Raw genomic sequence first — 21,956 nt, 5'->3', positions numbered from 1 at the left:
ATATGCATGATAACATATGTGCCATTTTAGAAAGAGTGGCAACTACAGGCTGTTCCTTTCTTTTTTGCCCTCTGGGGCTCTGTGGTGATCAAAGAGTTAACTCTGACCCTCCCCTGTACTGGCCTGGCTATTGTGCATCCCTTGCACAAAAGCCTTTCAGCTGCAAATTCCATTCTTGACTGGATGCATCTGTTGGCCTCTGGGCTGCCTCTCTTGGGATGCAAGATGTAGAAGCCCTGGTCAAGCATGGGGACCTGCAAGGATCTGGTGCTTGTCCCTTTTAGGTGTGGAAAGTGTGTGATTTGTGCAGCTGTCTACTGCATGCAATGTGAATAATTCATTTCTCCTTCTCTTTGCTGTTGCCTGTTCTTCTTAGGTGCCTCCTTACCTCTCATTAGTGCAGGGCCTGGTATGTCAGCTGGAGGCAGGCTTGGTTTTTCCTGAGCCTTGATGGGATTTGTCAAGACCCTTTCCCTTTTCTTCCTGTTTATTGAACTTTGAAATAAAAGGGATGGCAAGAAGAAAGGAGCGTAAGAGCTGGATTGACCCTGGGAGAGAGAGATGTTGAAGACATTTTGATCCCCCTATTATTCCACAAGAGCTGAAGTGGGGGAAGTGGTCAAAATTGGTGGCAAAACCCTTTCCTTTAAGAAGGCAAGGCCTCTGCTCTGGAACTGGGTGACATGGGTGGGTTTTTTAAAGGATTCCGCCCAGATTTTCTATAATGCTTGCGAAAACTGCTGAGAGATGCTCTGATTCTGACCTTGTGGACTCAAAGTTGTCTTGAGGCACAGACTACTGTAATTATTTCTGGCAAGAGCTAGAAATGTGGAGTACTAAGATCAGTGTGTGTTTTTTTACTGACAGGGGAAAGGGAACAAAGTGTGAAGCCCCTAATGGATTTTGAATTGCCACTATTTTCATTACTTCATTTGAATGGGCGTCGGTGCCCTTTCTTGCCTGTAACATAAAAGCCCTCCTGTCCTTTTCAGCTAGGCGCAGAGTCCTTATGTCTGCCACTGAGGATTATTCTACACAGAACTCAGTAAGAGATCTCTTCCTCTCACCAACAATTTGCCTTCTGTGCAGCACACCTTCACCTCAGGAACCTCACTTGGTTAGCACAGCAGTGCAGGTGAATTGTTATCACAGAAGGCAAATTGGCTTACACATAAAGCAGAGCCTGGGGGACTCTGCAGACCTCCCTCCAGTGCTGTCTGATCAGATCTTTCCCCCATTCTAATTCAGCCCCACCTTTCATTCCAAAGATATTCTGCATGGGAAAATGGGGGTCGAGGAAGGGAGTGTTAAAAGGGAGTTTTTAAATGGCAGTTGGTGGGCTTTTTATTTTTATTCTCTGCTAGGGAACATTCGGAAACCATAACAGCATATTTAGAAGTAGGATGACCTGTCCAAAATCTTTTCAGTGCCTCCACTAAAATAATTGGCATTTTAAGTGTGTCACACTGTACTTCTTGTGTTTCCTAGTCATTTGATCCCACTGTCCACTGTATTTTTCTCTGCATGGGCTTTCTGAGGATAACACTTCATGTGTTAGATAGACTTTACACCATGAAAGGTGTGTTTTTTGGGGGGGGTCACCACAAATCTGCTAGTCTTTAAGGTGCCACAAGACTTTGTAATGGTTTAATTTACAGAGCTTTTAAAAGTGCTTAATGAGCATTTATGCTTTTAGTGCCCTATTTGGATCTCCATAGTCTCCTATTCTTGGAGAGCAGACTACTCATGTGTCCAGGGCAGAATAGATGCAAAAAGAGTTTTAACTAGCCTTGAAAGATCCATCTCCACTTAATCCTTTCCAAGCACCTAGTTCTCTAAATATTAGAAATCTAATGTCAAGCATGTTATCAAAGGTTTTAATAGAGCCATTCAAAATGCACATTCCTGGCTGGGGCTAAAGCAATTTTTTGTGGAAGTATTAGGAACCTTCTGCTCTTATGGAAGTTAAATATTTCCCAACAGGTAGAATGAAAAAATGGGACCATCTTGGATGAAAGAATAGTAAATGCTGTTGCTTGTTAAACAGATGAGTCTAGTGTGTTATAATAGTGTGTTATAATAGTGGTGTGTTATATTACTAGTCCAGATCCTGCATGTCATAGTCCCAGTATTGAAGGCAAATATCAGCAAGCTCATTGTGGTGCTCATTTCCCAATTTTTTGTGCATTTGGTGTAGATAAAAAGCAAGAAGAATGCTGACCTCTCACTCTTCATAAGTGTGCGTTCTCCCTATCAAAAGAAACTGCTAGAAAGAATGCACACAGATTGAGGAAGTGTGTCTTAAATGAACCTGCAGAGGATGACTGTTTACGAAGCAATTTATATATCACCCATCCCACACTCAGGGCATGTAACAGCAATGACAATAATAGAACATTTATATGCAACAGAAACAAACTCTTACAAAATGCCGTTTCACCTAATAAAATGCAGCAAAGAATAAGAGCTTGCTGACAAAACAACAACCCAAGTGTAATCTCATTTATTTGGACTTCTTTTTTATAATTCATCCTTTAGAGCACAAGGGCAATTCGCTTACCATTCACAAGTCTCCATTTCAGTAAAGAATCTCTCTTCATGGAGAAGCTTGCATTCGTTGACCACACAGAGGGACGTCCATTTACTAGTTGGCAGTTCAGTCCTTTTATGCATTTAGAAGTGCTGTGTTCAATGGGACTCGTGCCTGGGAAGCTCTGTGTGGGATTGCACCCTTGATCATGTGAGACCTATACAGTTACAGGCCAGATAAGGCCCACGCAGACCTTGGGGCTATTGATCAGTATGAGGGGGCACTGGAGCGCTTTCCTTTTTATAGAGAGCTTTCCGTTTCAAATCTCATTGAAGGAAGAAGAGATTCTCCTCCTCACCATGGGTTTGTTTCCCCATTTGTTTCACAGCCTTACCTCTGGGCTTGACAGTCCATTCGGGAATAAATCAGCTCAACAGGTTGTAAAACGCATAGGCCACTCAGTTGTGGTTTGTGATTCCATCAACACTTCATTTGGATTTATGATCTTCTTTGCTTTCTGCTATTAATTCCCCACTCCTCCATTCTCTCTATTTCTTGTTCAGCAACATGCCCCTGTGGTTGTCTGTGAGGACTGTCCAGCGTCAGGGAATGAGCTCTTCATGCTGCAAGCAGGGATAAATTGGAAGAGTTTCTTTCTGGCATACTGGCTCCCCCATGCGCAAAGACCTCCATCCCACCATACTACAAAAGTTGCAATTCCACGCATGTGGATTATGGTATGTGTAACTGGGAGATACCGGAGAATCTTGTATTTTCCTCCCAGCTCTAATTGGGTTTGTGTAGATATAGGTAGAAATAGGAAGGACTAGAATGCAAAAGAATTGCAATGTAAAGCAACAGAGTCTGTGTACACACCATACATTCAAAGCACATTTCCCCACCGCAAGGAATCCTGGGAACTGTAGCTTACTCCCTCACAGAGCTACAGTTCCCAGAATTCTTAAGCTACAGTTCCCAGGATTCTTTGGGGTAGAGTTTTTTACATGTGCCTTAAATTTATGGTGTTTGGGTTGCCATTGGGTTGTTAAATTCCTCCTTTCCTTTGTGGGTTGGGGTCATATTGCCCTAATCATATGCATCTGCTGCCCCCAACTTGCACACTCCACTCTAACACTGCCATTAAGCTTCTCCTTGCCAACAACCCTCTTGAAAAAACAACAACACCCCATCAGCTTTTGCAAAAACTCGAATGCTATGCTGAGAACAATGCAATAGAATGAGGAAGCCTGTAAAAAATTGTAACATTTTTATTATGAATATGGAGTGAGTCTTAATCCACTTGTGGACTGCTTGTCACTGTGAGCTATTCTTATTATTCTTTTAAATTCATATTCTGCTTTGACTAAAGTCCTCACGGTGGCTTACCATTTAAAAATCTGATCAACCATCCATGGATGCATTCAAATGTAAGTAAGCAAACAATAAACAATGAAATTCATTAATGCAATACTTTATTTTAAATACATTAAAATAAACATATATATATATATTAAATCGGTTGATGTCATAACCTGTTAAAATCTATTTGCTTTTCCTTTCTTACTAACCAGACACTTCAGAACTCAGTGGGTTCTTTTAAAAAAGGTTGTAGATTCTCAGTTGCAATACTTGTCACTGTTTGTCCTGTGCACTAAGATAATTCTTCATCTGATACTTCGTTATATCTTGCTTCTAGCAGGAAATGTGATTATTAGTGGCTCTTTTGTCAGAGCTACAGATCTCTTTTGGATAGAGGTGCAATAGAAATACAACTCTGCTTCTCCAGAAACATATTTAAAATATGATGTCGTATAACTTCGTCTCAGCTACTACTGTACTAAGCATTTTCATTGTGAATCTCTTTATCACTGATTCCAGGGATGTTTCTTATGGTAGGATTAGCTTGTCTAATCCAGAGCTGGGGAGCCTTTTTCTGGCTGTGGGCTACCTGGGCAGCCTTCTGAAGGCGACCTGCCAATAGTGGGTGGAGCCAGAGCAAAAAGTGGGCAAAACAAATGTGCAGATTTTACCTTCGTGCAGTAGGCTAGTGTCTACATACACTCTCTGTCCTTCATCTAGGCAAGTAAGAGGCATTAGCAGCGTTCAATGGCAATTCTAGCTGGGCAGAAACACCAAATAACTTCATGAGGGCCAGGTGTAGCCTGATACGGAGTCCTGGAGGGCCACATTTGGTTCCTAGCCTGAGGTATCCCGTCCTGGCCTAATCCCCTCAAGCACAATTTATTTTTATTTATTTCATAAAAAAATTATACCAGCTGATTGGGGGCAGGGAGGAAAACCTCTGTGCCTCTTTCTCAATATACTGTTGAGAAAGTGCCATGGGCTGAGAGTGGATCTCATGGTGCTCCTATAAAGAGTGCATACCTCTGTTCAGGAGCAGGAATTTTGAAGCTTAAAATTTTAAACCACACCTCCTGCAACCCAGTCTCTACCAAGCACTTCTGCTCTTTGTTCCAGTTTTCTGGCATGGAAGCCACGCTTGGTCTAGCAGGACCCAGATTTGCAAATCCTCTCCCCTGCTCACTTAGAGGCTTGCAGTGTCTACCCCTATATATAGTGTGCATATCTGTCACTGTCAGTGAAACAGCCAATGGTACTGGAGAGCTATGCAGATAGCTTTAACCATCTTTCCTCATGCCCAATCATAGAGATTTCCCTATTTTTAGTGTGGTTGCTTCTCCTTAGGCAGACAGGAGACTTGTGTATTGCTACTGTTACTACAGTGCCAGAAATAACTCTGCCCAAAGAGGACACTGGGTGGGCAGCTGGCATTGTGTATTCATGCCAGTCCATATGCAAATATGTGAATGCCAACTGTGGCTGTTATCCATCTTTTGTCTCACGTATCATGATGTCAGTTATATCTTTTAACAATTTGGGATTCTGTGGGCAGGTTAAATTCCAAGGTGATTTCCAGTATTATATTTTCAGGAGCAGTCACCAGTTCTGGTTCTTACGAACCATTGTTTGTGCCCTTCAAACCACAGCACTAAATGTGTGCATAATTTCCACCCGGAGTGGCGTTTTGGAATGTTGTTGGTGTGCTGCGTAATTGCAAGGCACAAAGTTAGCCTCTGCATATTCTGAGCTATTTGAGGTCATGAGCATGCATATTCTAAGTGCTCTCCCCCTGCCCCCCTCCCCACCCAAATGCAGGAAGAATGATTATGGTGTGAGTAAGCACAGAAGCTGAATGTAGGAGGAGTCATTTATTGAGGAGGTCTACATGACCGAAAGTGTTTTAGAGACAGGGGTGCAAGTTCCAAGCAGACTTGCACAATCTCAGTACTGATTGTTCTTTTCATTCTCTAAGAGTACGGAAGTAGAAGGAACTGCCCTTGTGGAACGTATCCCATTACAGCACTGCAAATTAATGGGAGGAACTGCAATCCTCTCCAGGCAGTACAAGGTAAAATGGCATGGGAACCCAGCCAACCATGATGTCCCAAGATGAATGTGGGAGGGGAAATGATAGACCTTTAGCAGAGTTGGGGGCAAGGCTAGGTATAGAAAAATGGGAGCATCCTGTTGAAAAGCTAAAGTCTACATTGCCTTTCCTTAGACAACATTTATTTAGACCCAGTGTGGTTCACATGTGATTATTTAAAATAAGTGGTTTCTAGATGTCATGACTGTAGACTAAGCACTCCATGTGCCCTGCAAATATGTCTACGAAGCTAAGGTTGCTTGGTGCTCAAAGCAGAAATTATGCCTGTCTCTTTAAGGGAGGCTCTAAAAGAGAAAGCAGCTGCTGTGCCTCCCTCCCCCTGTTTTTTCCACTAGTTACTCACTTGGCCAACCTTCTTGCCTTGCCTTGGAGGGATGAAGGTGAAGGGGACTGGTAGGCCGCCTGCCTCCACCTACTGCTTCTAGCTGAGAAGCTGGCACCTGTAGATGTCAGTAGCAATCGTCCTGCTATTTTAAGCTTGCAAAAAATATAGGAGTCAAAATTAGTCAAAATATAGGAGTCAAAATTAGTCAAAATGTGTTGCTTTTAACTACTCTGCTGTTTATGGAGAATGAGGCTATCAATAGTTACCAGGCATAATGACTATATATCAGCTCCAATGTTGGAGGCAGTATGTCTCTGGTTACCAGTTGTTGGGGAACATGAGCGGGAGAGGAATATTACTCTCGTGTCCTGCTTGCAAGCTTCCCACAGGCATTAAAAAGGTAAAGGGACCCCTGACCATTAGGTCTAGTCACGGACGACTTTGGGGTTGCGTCGCTCATCTTGCTTTATTGGCCGAGGGAGCCGGCGTACAGCTTCTGGGTCATGTGGCCAGCATGACTAAGCCGCTTCTGGTGAACCAGAGCAGCGCACAGAAACACCGTTTACCTTCCCACCGGAGCAGTCCCACAGGCATTGGCTGACCACTATGACAACAGAATGCTGGACTAGATGGGCCTTTTTGGTACTTGCAGTGGTGTGAATTTAGGCATGAGATATGTGCCCTGATCCTGTTAGTTTATAGGGAAGGTTTTCTGGATGGTGTTGTACTGCTGCATGATTTCTATGCCTCAGTTTTCCAATAAGTGTTCACTTTGTATAGTATTGAACAGGGAAGAGCAAAAGGCAGCCTCCCAAGACATGTCTGGCTCTGTAATTTGGTGTGGATGAACAAAACACTTTCAGAATATGGGGGGGGGAATGCTCCAAAACTTATCTGTGGGTTGTGTGTTTCTGTGTACACCCCCCCACACCACCTAAGCAGCATAATAGCAATAACAAATAGAGATTTGAGGTGTTTTTTAAAGGCTACCTGCCTTTTGTGGCTGCAAGCTATAAAGAGCCCATGAAGTGAAGTGAGGGGCTGTTGGCTGTAGGGCAGCAAAAACAGTCACATGCTGTGAACAGTTTCATCTACATCCTTCTAAGAGTATGTTGGTAACAAAGAATGCCATTATTGGGAAGCTCCTCATCCTGTTGCTGCCAATGTTTGCCCAGTGCAAGCAAGAAGCTGCTGAGGAAGGATAGATTCCAGCCAGGAATAACAGAAGGAGCCAATTAATATGGTGAGGTTTGAGAAGGATTTTCTCTTGGGACAAAAGGATTCCTTAGAACTGAAGGTGCAGGACCTCTGGTCCCTTGATTTCCCTCTTCCTTGTGTGATTTATGCCAGCCTACTATTTTGTCTGGCACGAGAGAGGATCATAGGGGAAGTAAAAAAATCTAACCCGTCACAGAAAGGTCTTGTCTTACATTTGCTAAGGGTTGTCTTCCTTTGAGTTAACTTAGCACAGGTCCTGACATAGGCAGCAACATTCCAAAACGTGGTAATGGATAGGAGCAAAAGTACTTGTTAATGTGCAAAAGCTCTGTGTGCGCATGCATATGTGGTGCTTTGCTTCACTTTGCAAGTATACATGGGAGAGCACATTTCTGTGTCCTAAAAAAGTTGGCCAAAGGGTTTTCATCTGTCAGTCATATTCATGATTCTGCAGCTACTGCACTAAATTATATGCCTATGGATGCATGTGTAAATCATCATATTACTATGCCTGTGTGTGTGTGTGTGTGTGTGTGTGTGTGCACGCACACACGGGTGTCTTCGGATCTCTTAATGTGTGGCTCCAGCAGAGCTGCACGCTTAATGACCTTTCCCTAAAAACCTTCTCCACCCTCTCGCTCTTGCTGCGTTTCTTGGAGAGGGAAAACTCAGAAATGGCCTGTCCTGCAGAAGTCATGCATTCCACAAAAGAAACTTTGTCCATCTTCTCCCCGCCTCTACCCACAACATACAAAAACTGTTTGACTAGAAGATACATTTCACTGCTTTTAATATCTTCCCTCTGCTCTCCTCTGATTGGTCATACCCTAGGCTAGGGCCAGACCTGTACCCTTTTTCTATGCATGTTTGTTGGGAATGTGACAACTGGAAAGGAGTTATTAGTTTCTTTGTACAATTAACACCCCACCTCCCTTTAGAGCCGTTAAAGGTGGGTCTGCAAACTAGCTGGAAAAACTCCCCGAGAGCTTCGTTGTCGTTGCAGTTTTGTAATGGAAATAAATGGTAGCCTGGGGGCAGACATCTCTGCGTCTCGCTGGTACGAAGGCCCAGACGGCCCGCGAGTGCAGGCGGGTCTGCACTTGCTTGTACCGGGCGTGAAGGGAAGCTGGTTTCCCTCTCCGCCCCAGGTATGGTTTTTCTCGGGCGCTGCTCGTTTCTTCGCGGATGCTGGAGGAGAATCTCTCTCTCTCTTCCTCCCCGTGCGGGCCGGGGGGCCATCAGCAAGGGAGCAGCTGCAGGTACAGGCAGCCTCCGCATAGTTGGCATTCCTGCAGGCTCGTCGCCCGGGCTCCTTCCAGGTCCTCGGCACGGCGCGCGTTGCCTCCGAGTCTCCCGGCCTGGAGGCTCCTAGATAAGAAGAGGCTCCTGTTTCTTCGAGACCTTTTCGGGTGGATGGGGCTTTGATGAATCCCCCGAACGCTTTTATTTTCAAGCAGGACAGAAAAAAGGTGACCGGAGCTGCCTGATTATTTTTGGAGAAGCCTCTCCAACCTCGCCTGCGAGCAAACAGGCACACTCGATGCATCTCTCACATTGCACGGCCATAGATCTTGGTGTATCGTAAGAACAGAAGAGCCGGTGGCCCAGCTTAGTCCAGTATCTGGTTCTCATAGTGGCTAACTAGATGCTTGTGGGAAACCCGCGATACAAGAGTTCGTCTTTCTTTATTGAAAAAGAAAAAGCTCACTCCTCAAAAGTTGCCTGGCGTGCTCTGGTCCATGGGGTCACGAAGAGTAGGACACGACAAAACAACAACAAAGGCTTGATCCCAGTGAGATTTATTCCTAGTAAATACTGGGAAGTAAGCCCCATTGAATGCAGCGGGACTTACCTCTGTGTAAACATGCACGAGTGTGTGTTATAAAAACAGTAAGAGGAAACTAGATGGGCATGAGCAGGTGCCATTCAAACAGTGCAGCGAGCATGTCATTCTAGGGCAGGGACCCGCCGTGTTAATTCTTTATAGGACGAACTAACCCGAGAGTTGGGTTTTCAGGTCAGGCTCGGCTGACTGTCGGATTCAGGTCCCGGGGGCTCCCACATCCGGGTTCAACCCTGCTGCTGCTGCCAGGCGTCCTGAGTTGGGGTCAGCCCCGGCGCCTGCGGAGTTAATTGCCGCCACTTTCGCTCGCCTCCTCCTCCTCCTCCCAGCCGAGGCTCTTTTCTCGGAGCTCCCGGGACGCCGCGCCGCTTCTCACGTGGGCAGCGGTGACCCTCTGTGTTTACTTTATTTTTGGCACTTCTAGCAGTGGCGGCGCTTTTCTCGAGCCCTCCGGTGGCGATGCGAGTTTTTTCTTGCCTCAACTTACCGGAGGGGAGGAAGGGGCAGCTCGGCTGAGTCAAGGTAAGGGGGGGGGGCGAGGGGAGGCGGAGCAGGCGGCTTCCCCTTTGCCCTGGGCGACTTTGCGATGGCTGAGCAGAAAGTTAATGTAACCTTTTTCCTTTTGTGGGCTTTCCTTTTGTTCTTCGCCTTCCGGGGAGGGGAGGGGAGGCCCCGGCTCCGGGAATTAACAAAAGAAAGGAGAGGAAAGTGACTGATCCCAAAGGGAGGCGTGTGCAAGCAAGGAAAAGAGGGCAGAGGAAGCGTAGAAAAGGGCGCTGCTGTCTGTGGGCTGCGCGCAAAGCTCAGGGCCAGGGGGGAGGCGGCGGACGGAGGACAAGAGCCAGGTAAGGACACCTGGGCTTGCTGGGAGCGCCTGCAGCAGGTGGGAAGGAAAGTGGAGGAGGGGAGAGGATCGTCGGGCCAGATGCTCGGAGGTCCCTGTGAAGCAACACCGGTGGCGCCTCCCACCAATTTCCCCGTGGGCGAGAGATCGCGCTGCGTCCTTGCTTGTTACCTCGCGCGTAATCAGGGTTGCGGAAGGCATTGCCCCGGGGGCGCAGAGCGCACGGCACCGCGGTAGGGGTGGTTGGGGTGGGGGCGGTGGGCTTGCGCAGTTACGGAGGTGTGCAGAATTCTACCCACAGCCACACTCTTCCCCGCCCTCCAGTGAAAGCGCTCTCTCTATTGAGCTGATTTCCAGGATCCTTGAAACTTCCTTAAGCTCTCTAGTATGAAACCACCCCAGCAGCGGCATTCGCTCCCCCGACAGCTCCCTTGTTCCTCTTTCCCAGCAGCTCAGTTTACTGGCCCGTGAAGGGCACGTCGCGCCCGCGCGGTGCTGGCGACCCGCTCACTCACAAGCCGCGGCGGAAGGTGGGCGGCGCGGGTTAGGTCTCCGCTCTTTTCCTAAACCCCTTCTGTGAATGAGTGAGTGTGTTTGTGTGTGTGGCGGGTTTCGAACAGGACTGAACAAAAAAGGGACCCACCAGCAGGGCTGTACACCTCCTGGAAACCTCTTAATGTTTGGTTACCTCAAAGAGACCAGCTGTCTGGCTCCTCCTCTCCCTCCCTTTCTCATTCAAGCTGATCGGAAGAACTTTGTAACTTCGCTGCTGCCAGACGTTGCTTGCCTCTTCCCAACCTCCCTCTCCCCCCCTCACATCTTTTAGATTAGAACGGGCAGGGGTTGCCTTGTTATTGGTAACATCTAAGGCGCTGTTTCCACTCAATAGCTAGGTAACGTGCTTTTAATAAATAAAACTTGATATTGGGACGTGTGTGCATAACAGCGAAGGGTGGTTCATGGAAGACTGGCCATTGGTGCCTCTGTTCAGGGGTGCCCACATTAATCGGCACTGCCTCTGCACGGCATCACCCTGAGCTGGTGGTTCAAATGATTGAATGGACAGGGAAGGGGTTACATGCAAAGTGTGTGATCTGCTACTGATCTACTGTAGCCTTTCCTAAGAATTAGGAATACCCTCCAGTCGTCTTCATAATTAGCCAGTGTTGTATGATCCTGTAGCCGTTTGGTGTAAGGCAGCATCTCCTAGAACAGGGGTCGGTCCTCAAACTTTCCAACTCTAAAGCCCACTTGAGACGGCTGAAAATTACTGAGGCCCACCAGTTACAAAATGGTGGTGCAGGGAGGGTGGGCAGAACCAGTCACAGTGCCAGGTGGAGGCAGAGTATGGCATAACCTGCTGGCAATTACTGGCATCCTTTTCTACTGAGATCTAAGCCATATTTGGAAGTTCTTTGCTTGAGCTTTTTCCTTGTGGCAGAGGTGTCCCATCACTTCACTTATCTCAAGCTAAGTACAAACATTTGTTTTGGAAGTATTGTGATGTCCTCCGCATTTGCTGATGAAAGCTTTTTCTTTTGTTTTCCTTTCCTCTACATGCCTCTCAAGTGAATATATATATATTACCTATCTTCTGTAATTTCTTCTCTTATTTTCCTTGTACCTTATTTCCTTCCTCCAAACTATCACTTTCTTTCACCCCCCTTCCTCTAGGCCGAGATCTGCATAGACAGGGTGAAGGGTGCACAGCCCATGAGTCTTCTCCTGACACAGATACTTCTATTGCATCTAGCTGGCACAGTGGTTTTATTGGAAAGATCAAGAAAGCAGGCTTTCAGCAGTTGGTGTGCCCTCCAGCAATGATGATGTCAGCAGGAGAAGGGATTATGAAACTGGGTGTCATGCTGGCACTTGCTGCTTTCTAGAGCTTCTACCCCAGCTCAGTGCACCTGACCTATATCCAGGCAGCCTCACTTAAAAGGCTCCTCAAAGTTGCTTGTCTTATTTCTAGCATGTGTGAGGATTTGGGGGCCTCTGCATCTGGGCACTGCAGGGGTCCACCATAGGAAGGGGTTGCAGTTGTGTCACAGTGAATCAATCCCCTGCTGTGTGATGGGCTTCATTATTTGTTTGAACAGCAACACTGCATGTCCCTTTCATTGAGCAATCCTTACAAAGGGTATGGAGAGCAGTTCCTTTGCCTACAGACCTTACACACCTTCTCTTCCCTCCTCCAACTCTAAAGACTCATCAAAAGTTCTGTGCTTCAATAGGCACAAGGGCTCTGAATGGATGACTGGCTAGTAATCCAGGCCCTTTTTTTTTAGTCCTATGACTAAAGAAAGGTTCCTGCACAACCTCCAGCTGTTGCTAATGCAAATCTCAGGCATGGAGTCATTATTCTGTCACTTGCCCAGGAGCTATATGAATAATTAATATTAGCACACAAGTGGCTTTATGGCCTTTTTCCTAAACGTTTACATGACCATTTGCCTTCCTTTTGTGGACATGTGTTATAAATAAAAACAACATGAATCTGCACTGTGTTCAGCAAAGTGAGTGGATGCATGCACCAGTAATGTTCATCTGATGTACACACTAATAGGCTTCTTGAGTAAGGCAGCCCTTTTGCGGGAGATTCCAGTGTATGGGGGGGGAAAGGCAATGTGTGAATGCTTTTTGCTGTTCTTATCTAGGATGTTAGGTTCTAGGGGCCGTGATCTAGGGCCAGTGATCAAGCTATGGGGCATTGACTTTCTCCTGGAACAAAGTTACGGGATTAGAACCTGACAGAGGGGCCTCACCAACATGTCCATACACATCCTGGGAATCTGGCATTTTGGATACCTAAACGCTAACAATATACATCTCCCGGCAGTGAGAGCTTAAGCTTTGTAGCATGAAGTAGAGATGTGGGAAGCTCTTCTCATTTGCCTTGGAATCCACCCCTTACTGGGCAAACTAATGAGGCTACAAAAGTTCAACCTGATCCCTTGGAGTTTGCAGCCTGAATAAAATTGGGAGTTATTCACACACATTGCATTCCTTCAGCTTGTAGCATAACTCCCCTTGCTTTAGCATAGTTATCACTGATAGTATGTGGATGTGTTTACACAGTCAAATACCACTGGAAAGCTCACTTGCAGGCAGAATCTCAACTGTTATTTTATAAAAGGCAAAACCCTTTTTTACAAGAGACACCCTTCCCCACCAAGAGCCACCCACTTTATAATTAACTGCTCTTACTTTTCTAAGAACCTTGGAACAGAAGTCAGCCTGTCCCAAGAGCTGAGTACAGGTAACAGTCTTGTACAGTACAGCTTAGGAGCTGGGTTCCTGTCTCCAAAGTCCTTGCCATGGAAGTCACATAGTTCCCAGGATATGGCCCCAAGGCACCGTATGAGACCACCACTTGACTGAAGCTAAAGAGGTCTGGCTCTGGACAGTGCCTGGACGGAAGAAAGGTGGGATATAAACATAATAAAATTAAAAAGAGCGACAAAACAGGGAGAATGGAGGGCAAGATGGGAGTGACTGGGTTTTAAACTAAACCTAAAAATGGTGGTTTGTAAACTTCCTATATTCAGGGCTTTCACATCACTACAGATGTACGTTACAGCACAAGATTGTCTGTGATGGGAAATCCTGTCTTTCTTTCCCGATCTCCTTGCTGAGGAGCCGTTTTCAAGGAAGCACAGGCTTTTCCAGATCACAGTATGAATGTGGCTGCCTTTGATATGGCCACCTTGTTCCTACAGGCTGCTGCTAATGAGGGCTATGCGGCTTGGGTGGTGTGGCTTATAACTCTACCCGGGGGGGGGGGGGGACTGAAGTGCTAGGAAATCATAACCTGGTCCACAAACCCAGTTGCACATCTTGTATAATAGAAAATAAACCCTACAGTTCTGTTCAAATAGGGGCCCTCAAAGAATATGCACCACAATAGCATGTTAGGCTGTGGGAATCGTCACTTGTGAATATGGTAGACTCCACCCATGCACCCTTTCTTCTGCTCTCCACATATCACCCCACAACAAAATCTGGGCTCCCCCACCCACCCTTTGAAGCAATGCTGGGTAACAGATCTGTGGTGCTTGGAGTTAGTTCTGTAAGTTTTAAGGAGGCAAACACACAGCAATGTCTTCTCCTCTCCTTAATGCACTGATTATAGCAGGTGTTTTCCTTGTTTCTTTGCAAAATAAATGAATGAATAACTAGTTTGTGCCTTCTTGCCTGTGTTGTCTCACTCTCTTCCATAACAGGCAAATGGCAAAGGCTGTCTGGTCTTCTTGCATTTTACATATATGCAAGTAAGACATGGAACCCATGAGAGACTGTCTGGGCTAGGGTTTTTTGTTTGTTTGTTTTAGACACACGGTGTTAATGGGAAGGTACAGATGTTGATGCCTTTGCACTCCGGTGAGCAGGGAAATGAGGAAGATCAGGGAACAGTCATGAATGCGTTTTCCACTTGGTTTAGCCAGTGACCCTTCAACCTAAATGGAGCCTCTGTCTGGTTGGTAATTGCCTCATGGGTCTCTGAGGAATGCAGCAGGCGCATTGGAGACTGGAGGGCTTAAGGATTAGCTTTGTGAACAGCAGGATGCTAAGCTGGAAAAAAATCACATGAGAAACTCTTGCTTCCCTTTAATGCTTGCCAGTCACTGGAGAAAGAGACTGGATTCAGCCACTTATGGGCATGGGGAAAGATGCCTCCAAGTCTAGATAATGGAATTTCTGTTACCGTTCTTTTTGGAGATTTCTGACAGCTCTGTACATGTACCCATTTTCTGATGACTGGAAACTACTAATTCCACAGCGTTTACCCATTTAAATCCAGGGGCTTTGCTCACGGTTGGGTTGTTCACCAAATTAAAAGAATTATTAGTTGATTGATCATCTGTCTGTTGACCCAAGGTATGGTCTGAAGGCATATGAGCCCACAACCTTGCTGAAGTTAAACAAGCCTGATTCTGCTCAGTGCCTGGATGGGTCCCTCCTGCTAGACTGCATGTATGCTGCCTTAGGTTCCATAATAGAAGAAAAGTGAGGTATACATGTAAGAAATTAAATATAAATTAAATAAATAGGCGTATTACCCAAAGCCAAATCTAGGTTCATTAATGAGATAGTGAAGTTAAGTGTAAGGTGTGTGTGTGTGTGTGTGTGTGTGTGTGTGTGTGTGTGTGTGTGTGTGTAAAGCTAGTTACACATTAGCCAAATGAATGGCACGCCAACATTGCCCCAAAGTTCTATTCCCTTAACTCACAGTCCCACTTGTTTAAAATGTTCATAGATTTAAAATTGGTTTCTGTTGGCCAGCTAATTTTTCCCGATGCTCTGCCAATTAAAAGGTGCAGCGCAAGTGCAGCATCTGTTCATCGTCTGATGGTCTTTACTGATGGGCCCACTTTATATGAGATCTGCAAGACAGCTTTGTGAGGGACTATATCAGATCAGGGCTTCCTTAAGACATGTTGGTGCCTGGGGGCCAAAGGCCCAAATTCCATGGGTAAAGATGGGGAACCAGCAGCCAGGATGTTTTCTTTCACGCTCTCCATTGATATGGTGCTCATTTCAGTGAGGCTTATGCAGGAGAGAATTAATTGTGCCTCTTGGGTTAAAATTGTCTTTCTCCCAGTCCTTAATGCAAGGGTAGCTAACCCTGTTCCTCCAGTTGTTGCTGGACTACAACTCCCCATCATTTCTTACTAGTGGCCATTCTAGTTGGGACTGATGGGAATTGAACATCATCTGGAGGGCCACAGGTTACCTGTTTTTCCTCTTCCAATAAAATATTACTTATTTAGATATTTACATCCTGCTGCTTTTCAGTATGGCTTACATGGTCAAGGAATTAAAAAACCCCCAGCTAAAATTCATAAAATAACAGCATATACCGTATTTTTCGCCCTATAGGATGCACCGGCCCATAGGACGCACCTAGTTTTTTTGGGGGGGGGAATAAAGGGGGGGAAAATTATTTTTTTTTCCCCAGCCGCGGCTTCAGCGTGCCCCACGCTCCGGGCAGCAGGCTGCTATCCGCAACCTAGGGAGCCCTGCGGGACCCCTCTCGCTCTCCAAGCTTCAGCGAAAACCTGCATTCGCCCCATAGGACGCACACAGATTTCCCTTTCATTTTTGGAAGGGGAAAAGTGTGTCCTATAGGGCGAAAAATACGGTACATATTAGCAACAAAAATAAGTGAAGGCAGTATAAAATCACATGGCAGAGATGAAACTTAGCTTTGAAGCTAAAAGGCCCTGCTTGCTTTCTGTGTCCCCCCCCCCTCCTTCAATCATTTCCTCTTGCCTTTCCCCATCTTGTCTGACATTCCCTTTATTCTGTTGGATTTTAATACCTGTTGTGTTTGTTTTAGAGAACTTAAATGTGGTAGTAAATGGAAATAAACTTAAATGTGGCTTCCATATAGCTGACTCTGCAGACTGCCAAATAGGACAGCCGAGGTATACACACAGCTTGCCTCACATCACTGAAGGGAGCTGCTGATTCTGGAACATTTGCAATTGCATTGCCAGCATCAAAGACTCTCTGTGTGCATGCGCATTGTCTGAAGCACCAAGGTGGCAGGAAGTGGCAGGAGCGCTCTCAAACTGGGAACAGCGCAGTGCGCTCTGACTCAACACTGATATCGCTCCTGCCGCCAGAACACCAAGTTCTGTGTCAGCCGTGAGGTTCAGATGTCAGCAGCTCAGTTATGCATCAGCACCCATTTGAAGTACAACCAACCTGGGGCACAGTGAAGACTGCAGGACTGCACACTAGGGCGCACCTGAAGCATAAGCAACCTGGGGATTTTGCTTGTTGGTTTGTGGCGGTCCAGCCATTTATGCACTGCCACTGTTGCCTTTCTCTCCACTACTGATTCAGGCAGGAAGGCACAGAGCAACTTCTTTGCATCCGATAGCATCTCCACATTGCCATTCTTCCGTGCTCTCATTTTGATGCTGCAGAGTAAAACTTTGGGACCCTGGAAGGTATCCAGGGGAAAGAGAAGTGCCTATTCTCTGGTACACTGTTAAGCTCATTGCTCAGAGTCACCCATGTAGGTTGCACAGCTTTGTGCCTGCCCAGTCAGTCCTGTTGCCATGCAAATGACCACCACAAGCTGGAGTGTCTATCTTGCCTGTTTTGTACTGCAGAGAGCTTGTGAATGGAAAATATGCATCTGACCCCCAGGAGGTGCCCAAAGTCTGATGACATGAGAGAAGCCCGTTGCACAGAATCATAGGATTACAGAGTTGGAAGCAACCCTGAGGATCCGATAGCCATCCGACCTCTGCATAGATACCTCAGAGGAAGGAGAGTCCACCACCTTCTGAGGAAGTCCGTTCCATTGTCGAACAGCTCTTCCCCTCAGAAAGTTCTTCCTTATGTTTAGTCGGAATCTCCTTTCTTGCATAAGAGTAGTCATTTCTCAGTTTTCTGTCTTTGCTTTGAACATCAATTTATATCTTCTTATCTGGAAAGTCCCAGCTCCTAATCTTCCTGCCCTGCTCTCTGTTTGTAACTCTGAGGAAGTTGTTCTATGGGTTCTTGCAGAAATTTTATTTTATTTTAACTCACTAGCTTTGAAAACAGGGTTTGAGCCATGCACACACTGACAAATCTGTCTTTCATCAGACCAGGGTTTGGTAGCGCAAGATTGCTCTGGTCAAGCTGTTAAACATAAATGTAGGTATTAATTTTATCGCTTCTGTAGCCCTTTTCAGCATAATAAAGTGCTTTGGAATTCTTGTCCCCACAAAAATTCCGTGAATTGAGGTAGTTTGAGAGATAATGTTTTACGAGAGGCCACTCAGTGAGCTTCATGGCTGAGCAAGGACATCTACCTTATCTCCAAACCAAACACTGTTTCCAATGACCTGCACTGGCTGCTGTTCATACTCTGGGCTGCAAGTTTCTCTTGGGAAGAAAGTACAGTGTACAGTGGTACCTCGGGTTAAGTACTTAATTCGTTCCGGAGGTCCGTTCTTAACCTGAAACTGCTCTTAACCTGAAGCACCACTTTAGCTAATGGGGCCTCCTGCTGCCGCCGTGCCGCTGGAGCATGATTTCTTAACCTGAAGCACCATTTCTCGGTTAGCGGAGAGTGTAACCTGAAGCATATGTAACCCGAGGTACCACTGTATTAGTGAATTGCCTCTACTGAACAAAGGAGTGCTGGGTTAAGTGGCAAGGGCTGTGAGTTTGGAGGACCTCTTGATATCAGGGGCTTTTCTTGAAGATGTGCATGGCACATCTCCTCTATGGGGGTTAAGTCTTCTCTGTGTGCATCATTTTCAGCAATATATGTTAAAACAAGGGACCTTCATGTTACCCTTTGCCATGCGTTTCTAGAACTGGGTTCAGTTTGGATGACTCAGGTGCTGATTAGGGTGAAAGAAGCACACAGCTGAGAGTTCAATGAGTTTTGTTTGGCAAGTTCCTACTGGGAAATTATCTACTTCTAAGCCAAGGGAGTTGAAAGAGTAGGATCCTTTTTGCTTTTCCAAATCCTGGCTGGTGGGACTCAGAGAGGACTCCTTGGCTTCCTCAGATGTGATCATCAGCTTGCTGTCAGTGCCCACGAATGCTATTAGAAGTCCTGGTGACACCTTTTGCAGTTCCAGCATGTTTCAAGACACCCTTGGCCATTTTGGAGAATGAATGAGGCCCCCGCTACTGGGGAGGCTTCATGGGAGAGGAGGATGTGGCTCAAATCAGGAGACTTTGCTGGTGCAAAATGCATAGGCTGTGGACTCACATCAGAACCCAAAGTTGGGGGCAAATGTTTCAGCTGCTTGCTGCTGCTGTTGCTGGTTCTGGAAAGCCAAGTCTAGCAAAGTCCTCCGTTTCCATTTTGAGGATCAATTCCGCTGGTTAACATTTTTGGTTCACTCTTTTGTTCTTCTCTTGCAGGGTGTAGGATGCTGGCTCTGGTGCGGCTAGGCCTGCCCACATGACCTTTGCCACCATCATGCTGTGCCCCTGGCGTGGGAAGCTGAAGCTGCTGCTTGCCACAGTGACCCTGGTCTTCCTGATCTCATGGCTCTACCTCTTTATGGGTAATCTGGAGTGTGAGTGAGGGCAAGGATGGCCCATGGACAATGGAAGGGTGGTGGTGTGATGAAAGCATGTGCCACAGGTTTGCCCTGTGGCAGCTGTACACGTGGGTGGGAGCTGGGACTCCAGAGTGGAATTGCAACTATACTGCCAACTCACTTTGAGACCTTTGGGCAGAGGGTGACCTCTGTTTCCTCCTGCGCAATAGGACTAGGAAAGCTTTCCTAAAATTGTAGAGTTGGAAGGAACCCCAAGGGTCATGTAGTCCAACTCCCTGCAATGCAGGAATTACAGCTAAAGAATCCCCGACAGATGGCCATCCCACCTCTGTTTAAAAGCCTTCCATGAAAGAGAGTCCACCACCGTCAGACATTAAGGTGACAGAAGGATGGTTCCACTGCCTTGCTTGGATGTATGTGATTTTCTCATAGCCCAAACACATAGGAACTGATCCCTCTCATATATGATGAAGAATGGGCCAGATTTCCAATTTGGAAAATTGAAAAACAATCACCAAATAGTATATTTAGTTCCAGCTTCTCAGCATTCAAGGCAGCTTGTAAACCTTTGGATCTTCTACACTAGAACTTACAAACAGACCCTTTTCCCTTGCACCTGGTGACCTCTCTTCGCAGAGGGCCAGTATTCTGAGCAAGCCCTCCTTGGATCAATCCAGGCTTGGAGCTGGTAATAATGTTCACCTTGGGAGTGCTGGGGCTCCATCCGTTGTGTGGTTCTTCTCCCTGGCAGTTGCCTTTATGGCCGTTAGAGAGTCTTCGCTGGAGAGGGCTTGAGGGTGTTGCCTCCTTCCCCCTCCCTTGCTGATGTCAGGGGCAGATCTCTCCAGAAAATACAATACAGAGAGAATGAGCGCTGGGTTTTCAGAATATTGTTTTCTTAGGTTGCATTGATACAGTACTACTCTCTGGCCGCAAAGTTATGAATGGAGAAGCTAGAGGCAGAACTATGCCCCTTCCTGTTATGCCACTCTCTTCTTTCTTGCCCATCTCATTCATGGTGTGGGGTGATACTGTACATTAACTCTTGAGTGTTCAGATTCACATTCACCCACTTGAGGAGCAGCATTCAGCTTCATATTGAATAGTCTTAAATTAATATTAAGTCCATTTGACTGCAGAGAAAGATAGCCGGTGGAATTAATATAATTGAATCTAAATAAGGAAATTGTAGGACTATGCAAAGAGATAGGGAGAATATTTTATAGTGCTGGAACTTTGCAACCTTGCTATATGAATTCAAGAAACCTGCATAAAATATTTGTTCCCACTCTCATCCTTCTTCCCACTTGTCCCTCTTGTTTCACTGAAGTACCGTATGTGCAAAAGGCTCAGTGACTATGCATCCTCCTCCTCCTCCTCCTCCTCCTCTCACCACTCCTCTATTTATGTTTTCTTTTCCTGGGGGATCCCCTCTATAGATGGATGCTCCTTCCTGCTCCCGCCTTGCTTTGGGGAACAGTCAAGCCGATACCTTAACCGCGAGGCCTTGATGTCCCAAGTACAGAAAGTGGAAGAGGAAAACCAGCTGTTGAGGCTGCAACTCAGCCAGATGCAGGACGAGGCTGTGGATGGGACGGACAGCAGCCAGCAGGGAGCGCAGTTCATAGAGGACCAGGATGGAAGGGACAACAGCACCGGTTGCCTCAAGCAGAGAATGGTTCAGAAGTGCGAGGTAAAGGCTAACTGGCTGCCAAGGCACCTTGCAGGCAAATAGTTATGGCAAAACTGTAGAAGGGTCGCACAGCAAGAGGCGTGTTGTTGTTCAGGCTCCTGAACCTGTTACGTTCCCTAAGATGGGGGTAGCCAACATGGTGCCCTCCAGAGGTTTTGGACTACACATCCCATCATCCCCAGCCAGCTTAGAATGGTTGGGAGTGGTGGCAGGTGTAATTCCCAACCTCTAGAGGCTGTAACATTGGCTGCCCTTACCCTAAGATAATAGGTGTAGCCATATAATTCCCACTCTTGCCGCTTCCTACTGTAGGTACCGTGATATTTATTTTGCAATGTAATGCTTTTCTGAACCCTAAGATATGTGTTGTTATGATAATCCCCTGAGGGCAAGGAGGCAGTCCTTGCTTGCGCCTGGTTTCTATGTCCATTTCTAACTCTGGTTGGTTTTGCATCAACGTTTTGTATTATCCATTTTGCTCTGGGAAAAGTGAACTCTCTGCTCACCCTTTTTTACTGACTTGGATGAAGAAGAAAGGGCCCTGGCAGGACAGGTGGATTCTGCATGTATTGTGGGGAGCGGCTTCTGAAAGCTCCACTTGGAGGGGAAGCGGGGAGAGAGGATCTCTTGCGGTGAATTGTGGATGGGGGGCCAGGCCTGATGGCATCTTTGTGTTTCTGGGCAGCTTCTCCATGTTGCAATTGTCTGTGCTGGATACAATGCAAGTCGTGATGTCGTCACCCTGGTGAAATCCATCCTCTTCCACAGGTAACCTTGGAGGGGGGGGGGAAGGCTGCTCTTCTTTTGAGCAGGTAGCGGAGGCTTCTGAGTTTCCCAGGACTTGAAGACGGGGTTAAAATAGGTTGCCTTTCTGCACTTTTGATTCCAAGCTGCAGTTCTGGGTGTGCTGGGGAAAGATAGAACAAGTGGGTCCTCTGACCCCATCCTTTTTCACTTAAATGCAGCTGCCAGGGTTCTGTATGTGGCATAGTAAGGCATCAGCTGCAG

At 46.4% G+C, this 21,956-nt stretch overlaps 1 protein-coding gene across 2 annotated transcripts in view; it reads left to right on the top strand.

Moving 5' to 3' along the window:
* The window catches only part of LARGE2 (LARGE xylosyl- and glucuronyltransferase 2), a 33,234-nt gene that overhangs the window by 583 nt on the left and 10,695 nt on the right, over nucleotides 1-21,956 (top strand). Inside the window, exons 2-4 of one of the 2 annotated variants that reach the window (XM_081906143.1) lie at nucleotides 19,113-19,270; nucleotides 20,695-20,948; nucleotides 21,634-21,716. In XM_081906143.1, coding sequence (XP_081762269.1) covers nucleotides 19,153-19,270; nucleotides 20,695-20,948; nucleotides 21,634-21,716 — 455 coding nt within the window. In that variant the 5' untranslated portion in view covers nucleotides 19,113-19,152. Of the gene's footprint in view, nucleotides 1-19,112; nucleotides 19,271-20,694; nucleotides 20,949-21,633; nucleotides 21,717-21,956 lie in introns of those variants that run through there. The other variant, XM_081906144.1, reaches the window with a different exon arrangement.

The sequence above is a fragment of the Podarcis melisellensis genome (genome assembly GCF_964234715.1).
Source record: "Podarcis melisellensis genome assembly, chromosome: 1".
Lineage (NCBI taxonomy): Eukaryota > Metazoa > Chordata > Lepidosauria > Squamata > Lacertidae > Podarcis > Podarcis melisellensis.
Note: the sequence above shows the minus strand (reverse complement) of the source record. Positions and strands in the feature narration are given on the sequence as shown.